This window comes from Xiphophorus couchianus, chromosome 15, assembly GCF_001444195.1.
Source record: "Xiphophorus couchianus chromosome 15, X_couchianus-1.0, whole genome shotgun sequence".
Lineage (NCBI taxonomy): Eukaryota > Metazoa > Chordata > Actinopteri > Cyprinodontiformes > Poeciliidae > Xiphophorus > Xiphophorus couchianus.
Window position 1 is genome coordinate 2,609,346 of NC_040242.1, and position 17,521 is coordinate 2,626,866.

The window sequence follows — 17,521 nt, forward strand, 5'->3', positions numbered from 1 at the left end:
CGTGGCCAACTTTACCATTCATTTGTGGTATTTTTCTTCACATTTTGCACATCTAATTTGACTGCATACTAAAAATTACACATACTGTCTTTTTCACACAGTCTGTGTACTGTTGTTATTTCTCTCAGCCTTGGAAACAACATAAATGAGTCCCAGAGGACAACCTAACACCAGGAGCAGAATGCGACTTAACTCTCATCCCTTTCAAAGCCTCAAACTGTTTAGCAGAAGAGCTGCTCAAATCCAGGTGCTTTGCCATCCTGGAGCTCAATCAATAACTGGTCTAAAGAAGCAGAGTAAAGTTATGTGCAACTTCATGAAGAAAAGAAAAAGGCTTCTTGATAGTTTGATGCAAATATGAGTAAAACAGCTTTAAATTAAAAGTGTAAATGGCTTCAAACTTGTGTTTTTTGTGCTTTAATCACCATTTACTCAGAAGGTGAAGTTGGTTTGAGAAAATAAGTTTTCTTGTTATGATTTTAAAATTATGTCCATGCATCATATACCTTGCATGTAGCTAGAATGTTCTCCAGTTAATTTCTAATTATTTTTGACTGTTTATTTCAGTCTTCCAAATGATAAGGGCCCTTCTTGACACAAAAATACACCTGGAATGACCCAAAGTAGGGAACAGTATGTACAACCAGGGACGTTCCTGAAAGTTTGCATGTATGCCCACAACCATTCTCAAGCATTTGTTCATCTGGCTTGTATAAAAAACAAGCAAAAAAACTATTTCTTACTTAAAACATGCATGCAAAAAAACCTTAGCCATGTACAAAAAGCTCAGTGGAAACCAGAATTATTGTGACTGTTTTCATAACATCAATGAAAAAAACAACCCACAAGCAAAACAATTAAGAAAGAAATGGAAACAAAAAAAGTGATTTGAAAACAAAAAATGTTGAAAGAAAAATAATGTAAAACTGAAATACGATTTGAAATTGAAATAAAAATAAAATTGAAAAGGATATTTGAAAAAGAATTATAACTGAAAAAAAGATTTGAAACTGAAAAAATTGAAAGAAAAAGGAATATTTGATGCTAAAAAAATCTAACCTTAAAAAAGATTTGAAACAGAAAATTTTCAAACTTAAAAGGAAAACAATAAAAGATTTGAAACTGAAAAAAATTAAACAAAACAAAGATTTGAAGCAAAAAGAAATTTCTTACCTGAAATAAGATTTTTTTTTTAAACTAAGAATTAACTTCAAGAAAGATCAGTTAGAAAAATTGTAAAAAGATTTCCAAGAAAATGTATGAAGAAAGCTGTCAATAAATGAGAGACAAAAAATAACAACAACTCAACCTGAGAGGAACAGCGTGGGAGTGTTTTCAAATCTACACACAGGTACTTCTTCTCAAAACAGAGTAAAAATATGCAGATCTAATCAACACAAATTGGACCTAAGCTGATTTGACAGTAAAAATTTAACCAACAGTGAATATTCAGGTATTGTCTTTCCTGAATATGTTGAGGTTGGAGGAGCACTTTATTCAGCCAAGTGGCCTCTTTCAGCAAAGACACAGAGCTAATTAAAAACGCTCTATTAAGAGTTAAACCAGCTCTCTTTACGCAGAGTTTCCTATTTATATCTAAACTCTCTACACCATACAAACTATGAAATGCTGCAGTAACTTTCTGATAAGAAGTAATGAAGAAGGAGCCAAACACACAAGAAATATGATTTAAAAACAAACCAAATCTCCTCGATTTGTCCGGGGAGAAAACATCTACATGAGTAACACAGTCAACCGTGACTCTAAACATGACTCACAAATTCATACGTGGGATTTCCTCTCCTCCAATAACCCTCCAAAGCCGATAAGTCAAGCGCTCAACTTGTTCCTTCAAGCATTTGAAATGTATTCAAGTTCAGTTTCACACCACATATCCAAATGTTGGACAAGAATCGAGGAAAATAAAGAACAACTTTGAAACTTTTGCAGTTTAGTCTGTAACCTTCAAACAGTGTATTGAATATATTCAGCAATTTATCAGCAATTATGTTTACTTAGTGATTTTTGGTGCAGATTTACCAAATCATAGCAAATTAGAGATGGGTATCATATGTTCAAATATATTGATATTTAAATCAATAAATATAATTTGGATATATGGTGTGAAACTGAACTTGGATTAATTAATTAATTTATATTAATATTATGGACATTTTGTATTTTTTTGTTCTTTCATTTGGGTTTCTGCTACTTATAAAAACAGACAAAGTGATTAAAACACAAAAACCCCCAGGCGGTTTCTGGAAATAAGTTAATGGTTTTTTTTTGGTGTCTGGAAAATTACCCATTTCAAAAAACTCCTGAGTGTAACGTCACAAATCAGAAAGAACAGCCCTGCTACCTGGCAACCATGGGGAAGCACAGCCCTGCTACCTGGCAACCATGGGGAACCACAACCTCTTTATCTGGCAACCCCAGGGAAGCACAGCCCTGTTACCTGGCAACCATGGGGAAGCACAACCTCTTTATCTGGCAACCCCAGGGAAGCACAGCCCTGTTACCTGGCAACCATGGGGAAGCACAACCTCTTTATCTGGCAACCCCAGGGAAGCACAGCCCTGTTACCTGGCAACCATGGGGAAGCACAACCTCTTTATCTGGCAACCCCAGGGAAGCACAGCCCTGTTACCTGGCAACCATGGGGAAGCACAGCCCTACTACCTGGCAACCCCAGAGAAGCACAACCCTGGTACCTGGCAACCCCAGGGAAGCACAACCCTGTTACCTGGCAACCCCAGGGAAGCACAGCCCCGCTACCTAGCAACCCCAGGGAAGCACAGCCCCGCTACCTAGCAACTGAAGATATTGACCATCACCGCTCTCATCAAATTCACTAGATGTTTACGGCCCTGCTGTTATTTTGCTAATTTCAAATAACATTTATGCTCTTATTTACACGTTTAAGTTTTAGTAACGATCAACAGTGTGACAGGAAGATGTAAGATGTAAGAACATATTTATGATGGGCTTTTTTAACTCTGCAGAAATAATTTTGACCCTGTCAGAAGTTGCTAAAATCAATAATAAATTCAAACTTGTGCACTCAAAGCTGCAAATTGTAACTTTTATAAAAAATATTTTTTTGACATATTTGTTAAAACGGTCACTACGTTGTGACAGTATGTTATGAGACAAATAATCTGTGAAATTAGAAAAAAAATCCTCTTTCTTCTCCCAGTGCAAACTAGAAGCAACCAATCAGAGCCAGGAGGCGGGTCTTAGTGCAGTCAATCAGTAAGGCCATGCTAAGGCTAGCTAGCATGGCCACCAATTATGGCAGTTTTCCTGTAACTGTAAGTTGTTTCTCTGCCATTAGCACATTTAGCAGTGCGTTGATAAGGTTGATTAACAGCGCTAAGACCCTCCTCCTAGCTCTGATTGGTTGCTTTTGATCAGAAGCAGGCATTTCTTCAGATGGCAATAGCAGCTCTTTTCATATATTATCCGTCTCATAAACTGACACAACTTGGTGAAAGTTTTAACAAATATCTAAAAAACATATTTTTAGTCTTTGTTTTTTAAAATCATATAGTTGCAGGTTTTATTTCCGATTTCTCATCCTCATCTAATAAAGATAAACTCATAAACAGTTTGACAAAATAAAACCAAGTGAGACAGTAACAGACAGGTGGTGATGCGGGGCTAATGATGGATTTGCTGTGTGCTGGCGGACTGGAAGAGCCACTGGGGGGTCTGGACACACATCACACACACAGAAATAGTCGCTGCTCAGAGCGGTCAGGCATCAATGGCTGCCTTATCCATGCCCCGGTTTAATAGGGCCTGAGGGAAATGAGGCACTCCTCTGTTTCTGTCCTGTTTTCCGCAGTTTATTAACAGTCAGTAGAAAACACATGCATGTGTGTGTGTGTGTGTGTTGGTATGCAGAGGCTACCTGTGCACACTTCCTCATACGTGGCGTTTGGAGTGTAGCCGCCAGAGTAGCCCACTTGGGTGGAGTAAACTCCCTTTTGTGTCCAAAACTTCCTCTCTGCTTCCCAGAAACAGCCCATGCCTTACAGAAACCAGAATGAAGACGTTTATATATCACATCTTTTCTCCTGTTTTAAATTAATTATTTCCTATGTAGCACGAATCGTCTGGTGTATTTTGACACTTACCAAACATCACCATCTGTGTCCCCTCTGGAAAGGGTGGAATGGTCCTGTTTCCATTCACATCATGTTTGGCTGCATGAAAAGGGACAAAATGTTGAAGTTATTAACAATAAAACATTTATTTAGCAAACGTTTTACCTGTTTTCTTCAACTCAACCAAATTACAAAACAAGACAAAATGAGTGGAAAACCACACGTTTATGTCCAAAAGCCTTGGGAAACATGTTAGAGGAAATGGCATCCTAAACACTTAGAAACAGTCAATCTGTTTTAAATAAAAGTCTGGTTGCATCTGTCAATAAACTGAAAATTATAGGTTTATTTTAAAACATAATGATTGAAAACATACAAGCAAATCAGCACAGCAACAGACATACAGTATATTCAATAACCATCTAGGTCTGATATTACAGTCAAATTCTATAAATTAGAATACATGTCCCAATTCTTCTCTATTGTTAGATTTAAATTACCTTTTGAAAACCTTTAAGAAGATAATAAACATATTTTTAACACACCAATTTTGAAAAACCTATTTTTTTGCATCTAATCAACAACTGGACGTTACTACTGGCAGAAAATATGATGAAAATTACAAGAAATGGTAGGAGTATGATGCACGACATTTTTTTTGATGACTTCTCGCATGAACAAACTTATTCAAGTGTGATTTTAATTGAATTTCTTATTTAATCGAAACGCCACACTTGCAAAATTGTGTTATTTCAACATGAGACAAAGTTTTACGAACATTTTTAATGGAAAAATGAGTCCACTGGTTTAATTGGCTTAAAAGGGAATTTTTTGTTATCAGTATTACACCATGTTATTATTCTAAAACATAAATACAGAATACAAGAGTAAAAAGGTTATAGGAACTGTGAAAATGCAGTCTGAAAGCATGCAAATTCACAAAATATTCAAGTTTGTTTCCCATTATTCTTCCCTTTCAAATGTTTTGATGCATAAATGTTCAGCTTCCTCCTCACTAAAGACGTACATGTTTATTAATGGAGAACATACAGAGAAACCCAGAACACGGCACAAAGTCTACCTAGAAGCTGAGAGTACACACAGTGACCCAGTTAAAAATTTTCAGAGCAGCTGCGCTCAGTCCAATCAGCGGCGAGCCAGAGGTGCATGAGGACGAATGCGAGGCCGTGCAGCCACCTGGCTGAGCCAGCGCGCATTAACTTTGGCTTGCTGCGGGCTGCGCGCGTGTGCAGATGGCCTACTGAGGGGGAGGAAGATGGATTCAAAAAAAATTGGAATGATGGGGGGAGAATAAAAATGAAGCAAACATCTGGATCCACACACACACACGTTCAGCGTCTTCATGCATAGATGCATAATTGTCATGAGGGCGGCATGCTGATAGACAAAAGCTAGAGAACGGGTGCAGCCAAGCAATCAGCAACACACACGCAGGGTGATAATCAGCTTGAGGTTTCTGTTCTGCTCTCAGCATTCTCAAGATTTGCAAACACGCATCATCTGCATCTGAGTCAGTGAGTTTAGTCTGATTGCATGAGGAGCCTTTTATTGTGAAGGATTCGGATGCTCCGTACTCTGCACAGGGAACGTTTCAGTTGCTGCAGGGAAAACATCTCAGCCTCTTTAAAGAGGATTATTCATGTTCCTGAAGTCACTGCTGTTTTTTCAGAACAGCATCCATACATGCAAAATTCATGTGTATTTCTTCTGAAAACTCCACCTTTAAAAATATCTTTCTACATATTTTTTAAAACTGTCACCATGTCATGATCGTTTGCTATGAGACAGATAATCTGTGAAAAGACTGATCTCCTCCACCTCCTTCCCATTTTTGAAGAAATACACCAAAAACAACCAATCAGAGCCAGGAGGAGGGCCTTAGTGCTGTCAATCAAGTTTGTGTACTTGCAGCTAAATGTGCTAATGACAAAGAAAACTGTCTATCTGCTGTCATGGTTGACTATGCTAACCAGCCTTAGCTAGACTGTCATTGACAGCGCTAAGACCCGCCTCCTGGCTCTGATTGGTTGTTTCTAGTTGGAACTTGGAAAAGGCAGAGGAGTTTGATTTGTTCACACATTACCTGTCTCATAACTAACTGTCACCTTGTGACAGTTTCAACAAATTTGTAAAAATTACATAAAGCAGCTTTAAAATGAACAATTTCTTAGCCTAACAATCCCTACAACATGACAAATATATACTTCATATAAAAAGTATTCAACCCTTTTCATATTTCATATTTTATGTCTTCTAAAAATCAATCAAGATCAACATAATTTGGATAGCTTATAAAAAATAAACAAAAAACATTGATATTAAAATGAAAAGTAATTTCTACAAAATAATGACTCAAATAGTCATCTCCTGTAGAATGACTGACCTAATTCAACAGAGGTCCATCCAATTGGTGCAAATAGTCTCACAATTATTGAGGAAGAATTTATTAAAACTTTGAACAAAACGTGTGGCTCGTCTCTTCCTTAACACAGCCGGGTTCTTCTCGGCGAGCGGCGGCCAGCTGTAAAACGAAACTAAACAAAGCGTGTTGACGTCACAGATCACAGAGTTTAATTCATAAACAAAGCAATGAACAACAAAGCTGCAGAGATACAGAGATATGCATTTTCTCACAAAATAACAACACACAAGGAGAGACAAAAAACAAACACGAAACACACAGACAGACAAAGGCGCCCACGTGGAGAAAAAACTCTCTCGGCGTGCTCCGTGTACGTCATCTTATACCAAAGAGGAGTTTCCGTATTTTAATATGTGCAACGAAGGCGTTCCGTTGTTCAACCAATCAGAGACCTGTTTTCGGCCCCAGAGAACCTGAGAAGTCTCCCCCTTTACACCCAACTCGAACGGGCGTCTGGTCTCCGTCAAGCCAGAAGGGGAAAAACACTTAATCTCAGTAGAGGGCGAACCACTTCGTGCTCATCTCTGTCTGGCACGGGGAGAGGCGCCAAGAAGTCTCTTGCCCCCTATCGGAATGTAAATTTATTACTCTGTCTTCAGCGGGGGAGGAAAAAAGCCCTGCTTGTTTAAATGTCTGCTATTGTCAGCTCCCCCATGCTCAACATAAAACTGTTCCAATAAAAGTGTTGGCTATACCTTTACACATGTTGTAAGTATTTTAGCACTTAAATAATCATTTTCCTTAACACAATGTAGAATGGAAATTTATTTTACATTTATTTTTCAGCTAGACAGCGACCCAAAGCATTTTTTTTCATATTTTTGACTTTTCAATTTTAAAAATTTCTAATTTTTTTCTGAGATAAACGTAAAATTTCTGAGATGTTTTGGTGGAAATTACCGCTATTTATTTTTTCATCTACAATAACTCCAATACGCTGTCGTAGCAATCATCTATTTTCTATTTCATGTTACATATTTTTATTTTAATATGTAATTGTAAGTATTTTGTGGAAATCAGTTTTGACTGTGACAATATTTTTCATCCAAAAAGTAAATTTTGTTGATCATGATTGATTATTAAAAGAAAAAAATATATAAAATATCCAAATACTTCTTGTAGGCGCTGTAGAATTGCTGTTATTTTTCATGCGTTATTTTTGACAGCCACAGTAAACCAAAGCATAACTAAATTATTAAGCTAACATTTTCCAAAAGGAACAAAGCAACCAGCTCCTCCTACAAAACTGACTTTATTTTCAACCGCAGAAGCAGCAAAGACACCAGAACAAAGTCAGCGATGCCCCAGTTTTCAGATGCTACAAATCCTGCAGGAAAGCTCCAAATAAAACATGCAAACTAAATGTAGAAAAGAAATAAAGGTTGGTGAACAACACACACTGCATTCTTCCGCATCCCTCAAATCTTAATGATTTTAAATGGAGATTTAAAATCCCAAGACGGATCCTCAGCCTCGTTTTTCCTCCCTCCTTCGCTCACATTATCCTCTGTCCGTGTGTTGCTGTGTGTGTGTGCGTGTGTGTGTGTGTGTGTGTGCGTGTGCGCGCGTGTGTGTGTTGGTAATGGCTGCCTTCAGGGAACTGCAAAGGCATGTTCATTACAGGACACACACACACGCCCGCACACACAGATAAACAATTTAAATGTAAATGTCAGTAGGAAAGAAAATAAGTCCAGACAGAATACTAATGAGTTGAACAGCTCGCCGAGTGTGTGACAGAAGAATCAAGAAACAGCAAAGAAGCAGCAGAAGAAACAGATCAGCTGCTTATTATTTCTGTCCTGCTGTGCAGCGGATGAACTTGTGTATCTTAACATGTAAACATCTTCCTCAGATGAAGAGAGTCCAAGAACACACCTTCAGCTGTTAGGACTTGTTCAAATAATTGGTGACAAACGAGTGAAAAGATTTTGTTTTTTTGTTTTGTTTTAAACTGATCTTGCGTCTCTTAAATATATTCTTCATGATTGTTGATTTTCTGAACAAACAAAATGATTAATAAACCGCAATGAATGCATTTTTTTTACTTTCTGGCATGAAGATTTGGTTTATTTGACCTGTCCATCCTCACAGAAAAGTAACACACAGACACAATAACTACAATGTGGTATTAGAGCCATGCTAAGAAAATGTTTAAAAAAAATACAATTATGAGAATAAAGTCAGAAAAGTATGATGATAAAGTCATAAGATTACAAGGAAAAAGTCCTATTACGACTTTATTGCTACATTATTCTCATATCATTTCAACTTTATTCTTTTGCGACTTTCTAATCGTCTTACTTCGGCTTTTTCTTCTACGACTTTATTCTCATAATATGACTTTATTCTTGTGCAAGTTTATTCTCATAACTTTAGTCTCATGATATGACTTGATTCTCAAAAAATATTATTTATTCATTTATTTAACTATGTATTTAATTTCTCTTTGGGATCAATAAAGTATTTTTGATTTTGAACATATTCTCCTATTATTACCACTTTGTTCTCATAATGTTATGAATTTACTCTGGTATGACTTTATTCTCAAATTATAACTATTCTCATACAATTACGACTTTATTCTTGTCTGAGTTATTTTAAATCGCTTTTTAAAACTTATTTTTATTCGTTGGCATTTAATTGAGGCCTGATACTGTAACTTTTCAGCTGTAATGTTCTATTTAAATTTTTTTGTATTATAATTATTTTTCTTTTCATCAACTTATTCTACTGTGTTATTGCCTTTGTACAGCATTTGGTGCAGTTTTAACCTGCTTTCAAAAGTGCAACATAAATAAATTTGACATCGACATGCAACTTTATTTTTATTGTCGTAATATTATGACTTTATTCACATACAAGTATGTTCTCGTAATTTTATTTTTCAAGTTTTTGTTAGTATGGCTCTAACACTCTGTTGTACTTAAAGTTGTAGCTTGAAATATATACATATATATAAAAATAGGTATGGTTTGAAACATAAGTGACCAAGTTGGTTTCTGTTAAAACCAGAAATGTTGGCAGTTTTCCTCCATGTTTTAAGCTGTGAAGTTGTGATTTCAGCTTCATGCTAGTCGGGTCAATCTGAGCCATAATCAACTGCTGCAGCCAATTAAGGTCGCTGCAGGCAACATCAGGCTAATTTTAGCACACATGTAGTACTAAAATAGTCCGCTCCAATAACATCATGAGACTTTTTTATATTCATCTTTTGGATGAAGCCACATTGATATGGGAAGAACAGACGAACAGAGCAGAAAGCCAGACCAAGAAATTCCTCAGAGAATGAGGTCAGACTGTAGATTTATGATTAAATAAAACTAAAAGATGACCAGCAACACCAGGCTGCAGAAACAGAAATCTAGTTTTCAATACAGGCTCTGGCTCTGTGTTCTTCTTGTCTTGCATAAATGCATCATAAAAACTAAATTCTTTATAATATTAGAAAGAAAAGTTGATTTCTGTTGTGTTTTTTAGCATTAGCTGCTGCACTGCAAAAACACAAAATCGTACCAAGTAATTGTTGGTCTAATTTCTAGTGCGAACATTTCACTTATGAGATGGGAAAAATGTCTTGTTATAAGTTAAATAATCTACCAGTGGAAATAGTAATTTTTTAGTTAATACTTAGGAGTTATTGACTTAAAACAACCTCCTACATCTTGCTGAAAAGTTTTGTCTTATTTCAAGTGTACTGAGACATTTGCACTAGAAACTAGACCAAAATTACTTGGTAAGATTTTGTGTTTTTGCAGTGTATTGTTGTCGTAATGTTAACATTTCCAACTTGATACCATTTTCAAAACTGTTTTAGGTTTTACATTACTCTCGTATTATTTTGACTTTATTCGGGTACGAGTTTATTCTCATAATTAAATGACTTTATTCCCACAATTTTATATTTTTAACTTTTTTTGTATGGCTCTAGTACTCTGCCGTACTAAAGAGGATGTGGTATGTTTTTTTTTCTTTTTTATGGATTTCGACCAAAATGAGTATCTTTGAATGTATTTTTTTGTACTCATTATGTTGAAGTATCAGTTATTTTGACAAACCTTCAAGCTGCATTGTAAGTGTTTTCCTGTAGTAATGCTAAGATATCCAGAAAATAAAAACAATGCTTGTTCTTAATCAAAAGTAATTCATGTATTTTTTTTGTTTGGTCTCATCTATAAATACTGCACAGCTCATGTTTACTAAACTCCTTTAGACAATAACAGGAGACATTTAAAAGGTTGTAAAAAGCAGTAACATATTTTATATTTCCCAGCTGATGCATTAGTCACGGACTGTTTTCTTCACACACATGTACAACCTGTAAATTTTATCTGCCATTATTTATCTATAATCCATTTCCTAACATTCTTGTATAATCTGTATAATCTGTGCATATAGCTCCCATATTTATATTTATACACAATATCTATATCTCTTGCTATAACCCCTTATAGTCCATACATACATAGTCTTGTACATCCGTAAATAAATATTAATATCTCGTAGAGCACTTCTGGATAGATGCAAACTACATCTCGTTGCTTGTACTTGTGACAGTGCAATGACAATAAAGTTGAATTCTATTCTATTCTATTCTATTAGTTGTCACTCCAACAGGACGAAGCAGACTGCGTCAGATTTGTGCTCCATGTCATGTTTCCTAAACTGATTTCAGCCGTAAGAGCCCAGTTTGTACTGGCAACTAATTTGCTTTTATTTGGTTGTGAAGAGCAGTGAAAGAGGTTAGAAAGCATTTCAGGACACTTCACATCAAACAGTAAGCCACTTCATTTTAGGTACGAAGTGTATGTATGTGTGGGACTAACTAGGATGCCTCCCAGTCTCTTTCTTTCCCAGCACCCTGAATCCTGTCACAATAATAAGCCTGATCACAGAGCAGGCCTTCATCCATGGTGACATCTGTACCACACACATACACACCCGCACACACACGCCCACACACACTCTATTAGTGCTGCTCTATTTCAGCTGTGTGTGTAAAGGCAGACAGAGCAGCTCCAGGATCAGCCAATCAGAGCACAGTACACTCTGCTTTATCTCTGCAAGGCTTCATCACTTTTTAATTTTCTGTTGAGACGATAAAGATAACAAAAGACACTCCTAAAATATGCAAGATAAGGAAACAATCAACGGGTCAGCCTGGAAGTTGCTTCGCGATGGAAGAGTCTTATTCACATTCATTTCCATCCTAAACACTTCACTATTTTTAAAGAGAAAATTATGGAAAGACCAATCGAGGTGGCGTTTTATATATTATATAAAACCTTGTAACTCTTCTGTTCCTCTTCTTATCTGCCATTTTATAAATCTTGCATTGTAACTCTTTAGTCCTAAATTATCCCCAGCGTTCATCTTCTTTGTGTCTTTTATTCACTTGCAACTTGTTTAGATTTATTTTCTTGTAACTTTTTGACTAATTCAGTTAGTTTTAATTCGTTTTTACAGCGTTGGCTATTTTTTATTAGTTATTATTAGTTAACTGTTGTTTAGTTTCAGTTCAGTTTTTATTGGTTGCAGTAGTAGTTTTAGTTTTTTCATACTTTTTAGGTGCAGAATTCAAAAAGGTCAAAGTATTGCATTGTGACTGTATACATTTATTGAATACTCAACAGAAGATATTGTTTTTAAAACATGTTGAACAATCGACTGACTCTGGCATTTCATTTCAACTTTTGCTGTCGCCATTTTGCGAGTGGAAGAAAGTGTTATAATTTACCAACAGCTGACAAAAAAAGATAAATCTGAAAACTTTAATGTATTAATATTAGATAACATATTACAGCGAAAGCTGAAGGTTTTCTGTGGAAAAAGTTTAACATTTTTCAACTTTCTTGTGTTGTGTTGCAAGCGTCTACATGTTGGAGTTTGAAATTTGACATCTCATTGCACAAGTTCCACAGGAAATGAATGGAGAGAGACGTTTCTAAATTAACATTTAAAACAAAAGTAATTTCTTTAAGGGGGAACATTGTGTGTTTTCAAGGCGCATGGTGCCATTTTGTGTCATAATCAAGTAACTATATTCATTTCAGATGTTGTAAAAATACTATATATATCAAATATGATTTAAAAGATATTTGACTATAATTTAACACCTTTAAATTGGGTCTCTGTCTCTTTAAAAACTCCTGCTCTTTCTGAAACTCCGCCTTCAGGAAGTCATCAAACATGGCTCCTCTGTTAACCCTTTAACATTTTTACCACAGTTTCACAGAGATGTAGCTCCTATAATGAGCTCAGCTGATGCTTAGCTCCACCTGGTTTTTGTAAAAGTTGATTTTTTACACAAACCCGTCCCTTTAAGGTATTAATTAAAGGGAATACTTTGTTGAACAGATTAGTTGGTACTCAGCAGCATAAAAACTGACTCACTGTAATAAAATACTGATAGGTCACAGGCTTGTACATCTCCATCTTTGTTACCAAAACATCCCGGTTGGCACGGCGACCGGAGAAGAGTTGAAAACTGTGCTGAGTGTTCAGGAGCCTCTCCTCACCTTCCCACCGGAGCTCCAGAGTTGACAGTGATAAATGAAGCACTGCAGTTAATGTCTGGCTGGGAGGAGAATGGGGGAGTCTACACACACGCACACACACATACGCAAGATTGCCTACACCGTGCTGCAATTAAATCTACAAAGTAACCTCCCCCACTACCCCTTCTGCCTACGTCTCTCTCTGATTGCCTGGTTTCTCCATCTCTCTCCTCCTCACGTTCCCATCATCCTCCATTTACCCCCCTGTCCGTTATTTTTCTCTCAATCTGAGCTTCTCAATCAGCTGCTCTGATTGCTGTCTTTGTTTTTATTACCGTCCGTCATGACAACCATCACTGTTATCCTCATTGCTCTGTGTGTTTGCCTTGCAGCGTACGGGAAACACTCAAGGAAGTTGCGTCAAGCCGGTTTATGTAAATTGTTAAATCGCAGCCGCACCATGGGAATATTTAACACAGGAATTCAACTGCTGCAAATATTTTAATATATTTTCAGCTTGGTGATTTATGCAAATCGCACGGCCAGATAGTAATTAAAAAAACATCGGAAGCTAAGCTAATGGAAAAGAGTTGTTATTTTTACTTTTCTGATATTAACGGACATTAAGTCATCCGTTGTATTTCATAACACTGCAACTTCATAAAAAGCTGGTTTCCATACACAATTCTGAGTCTACATGCAATATTTCTTTGCACATTTTGAAGCAATTATTTTAATAAATAAAGAAATTTTGTTTCATAATAGTGCAGATGCTTATTTTTTTACAGCACAGTGAGCTGTGATGTTTGAACTAAACCATGTTTCCATCAACATTCTGCTTTTGCACATTTTTAAGTATCACTTTAAAAAAGGTTAACAGAAACGGCAAAATTCAAAATGACTTCCTCAATTTCACAAAAAAGTTTCCCTTTTGACACTTTGTCAATCCTTGTCTCAGAATAGAAAAGAAAAGGTAGATATTCATAATATTGTACTTCTTTCTGCTTCTTTTCATCAATGATTTTGGTTAGTTGTTACATAAATTATTCATATTTAGTATTGAGTAAATGAATAAAAAATAAAATGAAATGAATTTTCATCAGTTGTGGCTGTAATAAAGAAGATGCAGTTACAAGCTAGCATGAACATAAAGCTGGACACATTATATAATTACATAATTATATATCATATATATATAAACATGATCACAATATATAATCACATAATCAATATCAATAGAAAATACATCTGATAGAATATTTAATAATTCCACTTAACTTCGATCCAGAACCGCACGGCATTCTGGGAGATGTAGGCAGAGGAAAAGCTTTAGACGCTCAACCTGGAATCAACTAACTCTCTCACTCTCTGGTTACCTAGCAACTCACTCATTCTTTGGTTACCTAGCAACCACCGGCTGAGTAACCAGCAGTTTAAGGTTTCACCACTGTACCTCTTCTGCTTAAAAAAAACAACAAAAACAACGGTGTGGAGTGAAAACTGTAGAAAAAGCAGGAAAGGTCAACTCAACAGATTGGTAGTATTTCAGGTACTTAAAACAAAAAACAATCAATAATTATTGATACCGACTTAAATGAAATACGTGATACAATTTTTTCAGCCATATTGTCCAGCCCTACGTGAACCAAACATCTCAGAGAAACGGAGGCACAGACGTTTTCTACTTCAGAACGTTTCCTATAATGTGTTTCCATCTTCCCTTCAGGACATTGACTCTTTTTGGGAAAAACATAAACACCTCAAGTGAGCGTTTAAACTTTTTTGTGAAATTGCTGAAGTTTTTCTTCAGTTCTATTCAGTTTAAGTGGAAAGTTTAATTTTGCAAACAAATGAAAGAAAAAAGGAGTGTAATACAAAAGAATTCACTTTTTTCCACTTAAAGTAAATATCAGAGATGTGAATCTTTTGTCTGTTGATTCATTTCCGATTTTTAGGGTCACAATTCAATTCAGAAACCATTTTTTCTATTCAAACAGTTTAAACTATGTGACTGATGAGAAGACAAAGTAGTGCAAACAAATAGAAATTTCTTCAAAACAATTCATACTTTACCAAATTCAGTCTATATTTAATGAGGACTAGGTTTGTACATATAATTCTTAAATTACCCGAATTAGGTTAGCTTAAAACCCTGGATTTTTCTTACATAAAAAACATCACAGAATTATTAAAAATTGAATTTTTGAAAAAATTTGAATCGATTCAAAAATCCCAGGATTAGGATTTGCAATTCTCAATAAAAATCTATTTTTCCCTGCACCTCTAGTAAATATATTAAATATTGCACAGTGGATTAAATGGTAGCACTGGTTTCTTTGTCAATGTTAAAATCTGGTCACATTTACATATTTACTAACTACATGAACTGTCTTTCTTATACATTTGCTGCACAATGAATTATTACTGGCACCAAATTTTTGTATTTTCCTAGTTTACTGTCCTTTACTAGATCTTTCTTAAACCCTGAAAACAGCTGACTGACGGCCGTGAGTGTAGTTAGAGTGGAGGTGGGGGTTAATAAGCCTCCACAGGGCATTTCTGCCGTGTGTGTGTGAGAGAGAGAGAGAGAGAGAGAAAACAAGAGAGAGAGCTTCCCTATGGGTTTGACTCAATCGATTGCTCACAGCCATTAGTCGTGAGACAGTGTGGGGTGCAGAGAATCGGACTTAATGCACTTTGCACTGGCAGACTGATTGGACCCTTTCAGACCTCTATGTGTTATAGTAATGGCTTTTTGCATTCACACTTTCTGTAAGTGGATGCTGTGGAAAATGTTGACGGCTGCAGCGAGACAGAGATGCGATCCATGTGGAATATTTCACTACACAGGCTGTAACTCACACATGAAATGTGATTGTTTAGAGCAGAACGGCAGAATCCTAATGCTGGAAATAAATCTAAAACATAAATTTTGAGCATCTACAAATCACAGACAGCTGCTGTAATTCACATCACTACATATTCCTTTAAGAAAAGGTTATTTCTGCATTTCTTAACTGTTAAAACTGGAGGTGATTTGGGAGTCGAAGTAACTCTTAGCCCAACCCGTCCTGATCAAATTTCTCCCTGATTTTTCTGACAGCTGTCTTTTTCAGGTTAGATAATGACCGCTCATAAATACTTCACATAAGCATTAATTGGCAATTTGAGTGCGTCTTCAACTGAAATGTTTCACATCATCATATGGAAAGTTTAGATATTTACCAAAGACTTTGTATGAGAAGATTATCTAAGCAAACACTTCAGTAACGACCGACCTTGCAGCCTGAGTCTTTTTGTTTCTCTTCATCTTTTCACTTCCCTCCATCTGTCCCAATCTGCAGGCCGTCCTCATCCATTATGCCTCTCACATTCACCCCTAAACACTTGTCATTTTTCCTGTCAAGGTTATCAGGGCAGCGTCGACAACAACGAGCCGCGCTGATGAAATCTTGCACAAAGAGAGACTCATTTGTCCACAAGAATCCATCTGTGTTGTTGTGGAAACGGCACTGATAAATGCAGACGGAAGCAGCAGCCTGATAGGACTGAAGATACTTAGCATGTACAAGAAACACTACTGTTGAAACTGATCCAGGTTGGCAGAAAAAATATGACTTGAGTCCCGACATTCAAGCAAATCAGCAGATTTTCACTAACAAGTAAATGTTTAATGATATAAACGGTGAAAACAAATTAAGAAATGGCATCAACAACTACGATGCAGCATGTTTGACAGCTTTGACTGTGTGCAGATGTAGCTGCTGTGGGTCCTTCATGTGGAAACAGGAAAACATCTGGCTTCACCGAGCTTTCAGCTGTCACACTGTGAGCTGCCAGGAAGCTGCTTTTTATTTTTTTATCACAACAAAACTGCACTGAAATCTCTCAATATCATTGCCAATATTTACAAAAAAAGATCCTCAAAGTAGAGCAAAAATGACACTAAAACAAGCCTCCTGCTGCCCACAAGCACACCAGCTAATGAGGGGAGTCTGCTGCACCAGCAGCCAGATGTTTGAACATCTGCATTAAGCTGTGATGGAGGAGAAACACACTTCTTCATGAGTCTTTTGTCCATCTGTATATAAAAGAGGGGAGACTTTGCACAACATATCACATGCAATTAAATGTAACGTTAATTCCAAAGAATTTTTCTGGGCGATAAATTGTTGTCCCAGAAATGATTGTGATCAACGATTACATTGTTATTTTAAGAACATTTTTAATGGCACCAAGATTTTCTATAATAATAACATAATCATGCAACTGCAACTTCTTCAAACATCAAAAAACATTTAAAATATCCAAAATAAACAAACAAAACAACCTAAAGAATAATAACTGAAACTGATTTTAACCAAAATTGCAGAGATTCTCACAACTGAATTACTGATCATTCAGTTCAGACAGAAAAATAGGATAAAGCGGCGGTTTTGACTTTTGTAGAAAAAAGAAAAGTGCAAACT

General features: G+C 36.2%; 1 protein-coding gene across 3 annotated transcripts in view; it reads right to left on the minus strand.

Moving 5' to 3' along the window:
* msraa (methionine sulfoxide reductase Aa) overlaps positions 1-17,521 on the minus strand; it is a 36,584-nt gene that overhangs the window by 15,890 nt on the left and 3,173 nt on the right. For all 3 annotated transcript variants that reach the window (XM_028040778.1, XM_028040780.1, XM_028040779.1), the window contains exons 2-3: positions 4,143-4,211; positions 3,917-4,036 (exon numbers count right to left, since the gene is read on the minus strand). In XM_028040778.1, coding sequence (XP_027896579.1) covers positions 3,917-4,036; positions 4,143-4,211 — 189 coding nt within the window. The remainder of the gene's footprint in view (positions 1-3,916; positions 4,037-4,142; positions 4,212-17,521) is intronic.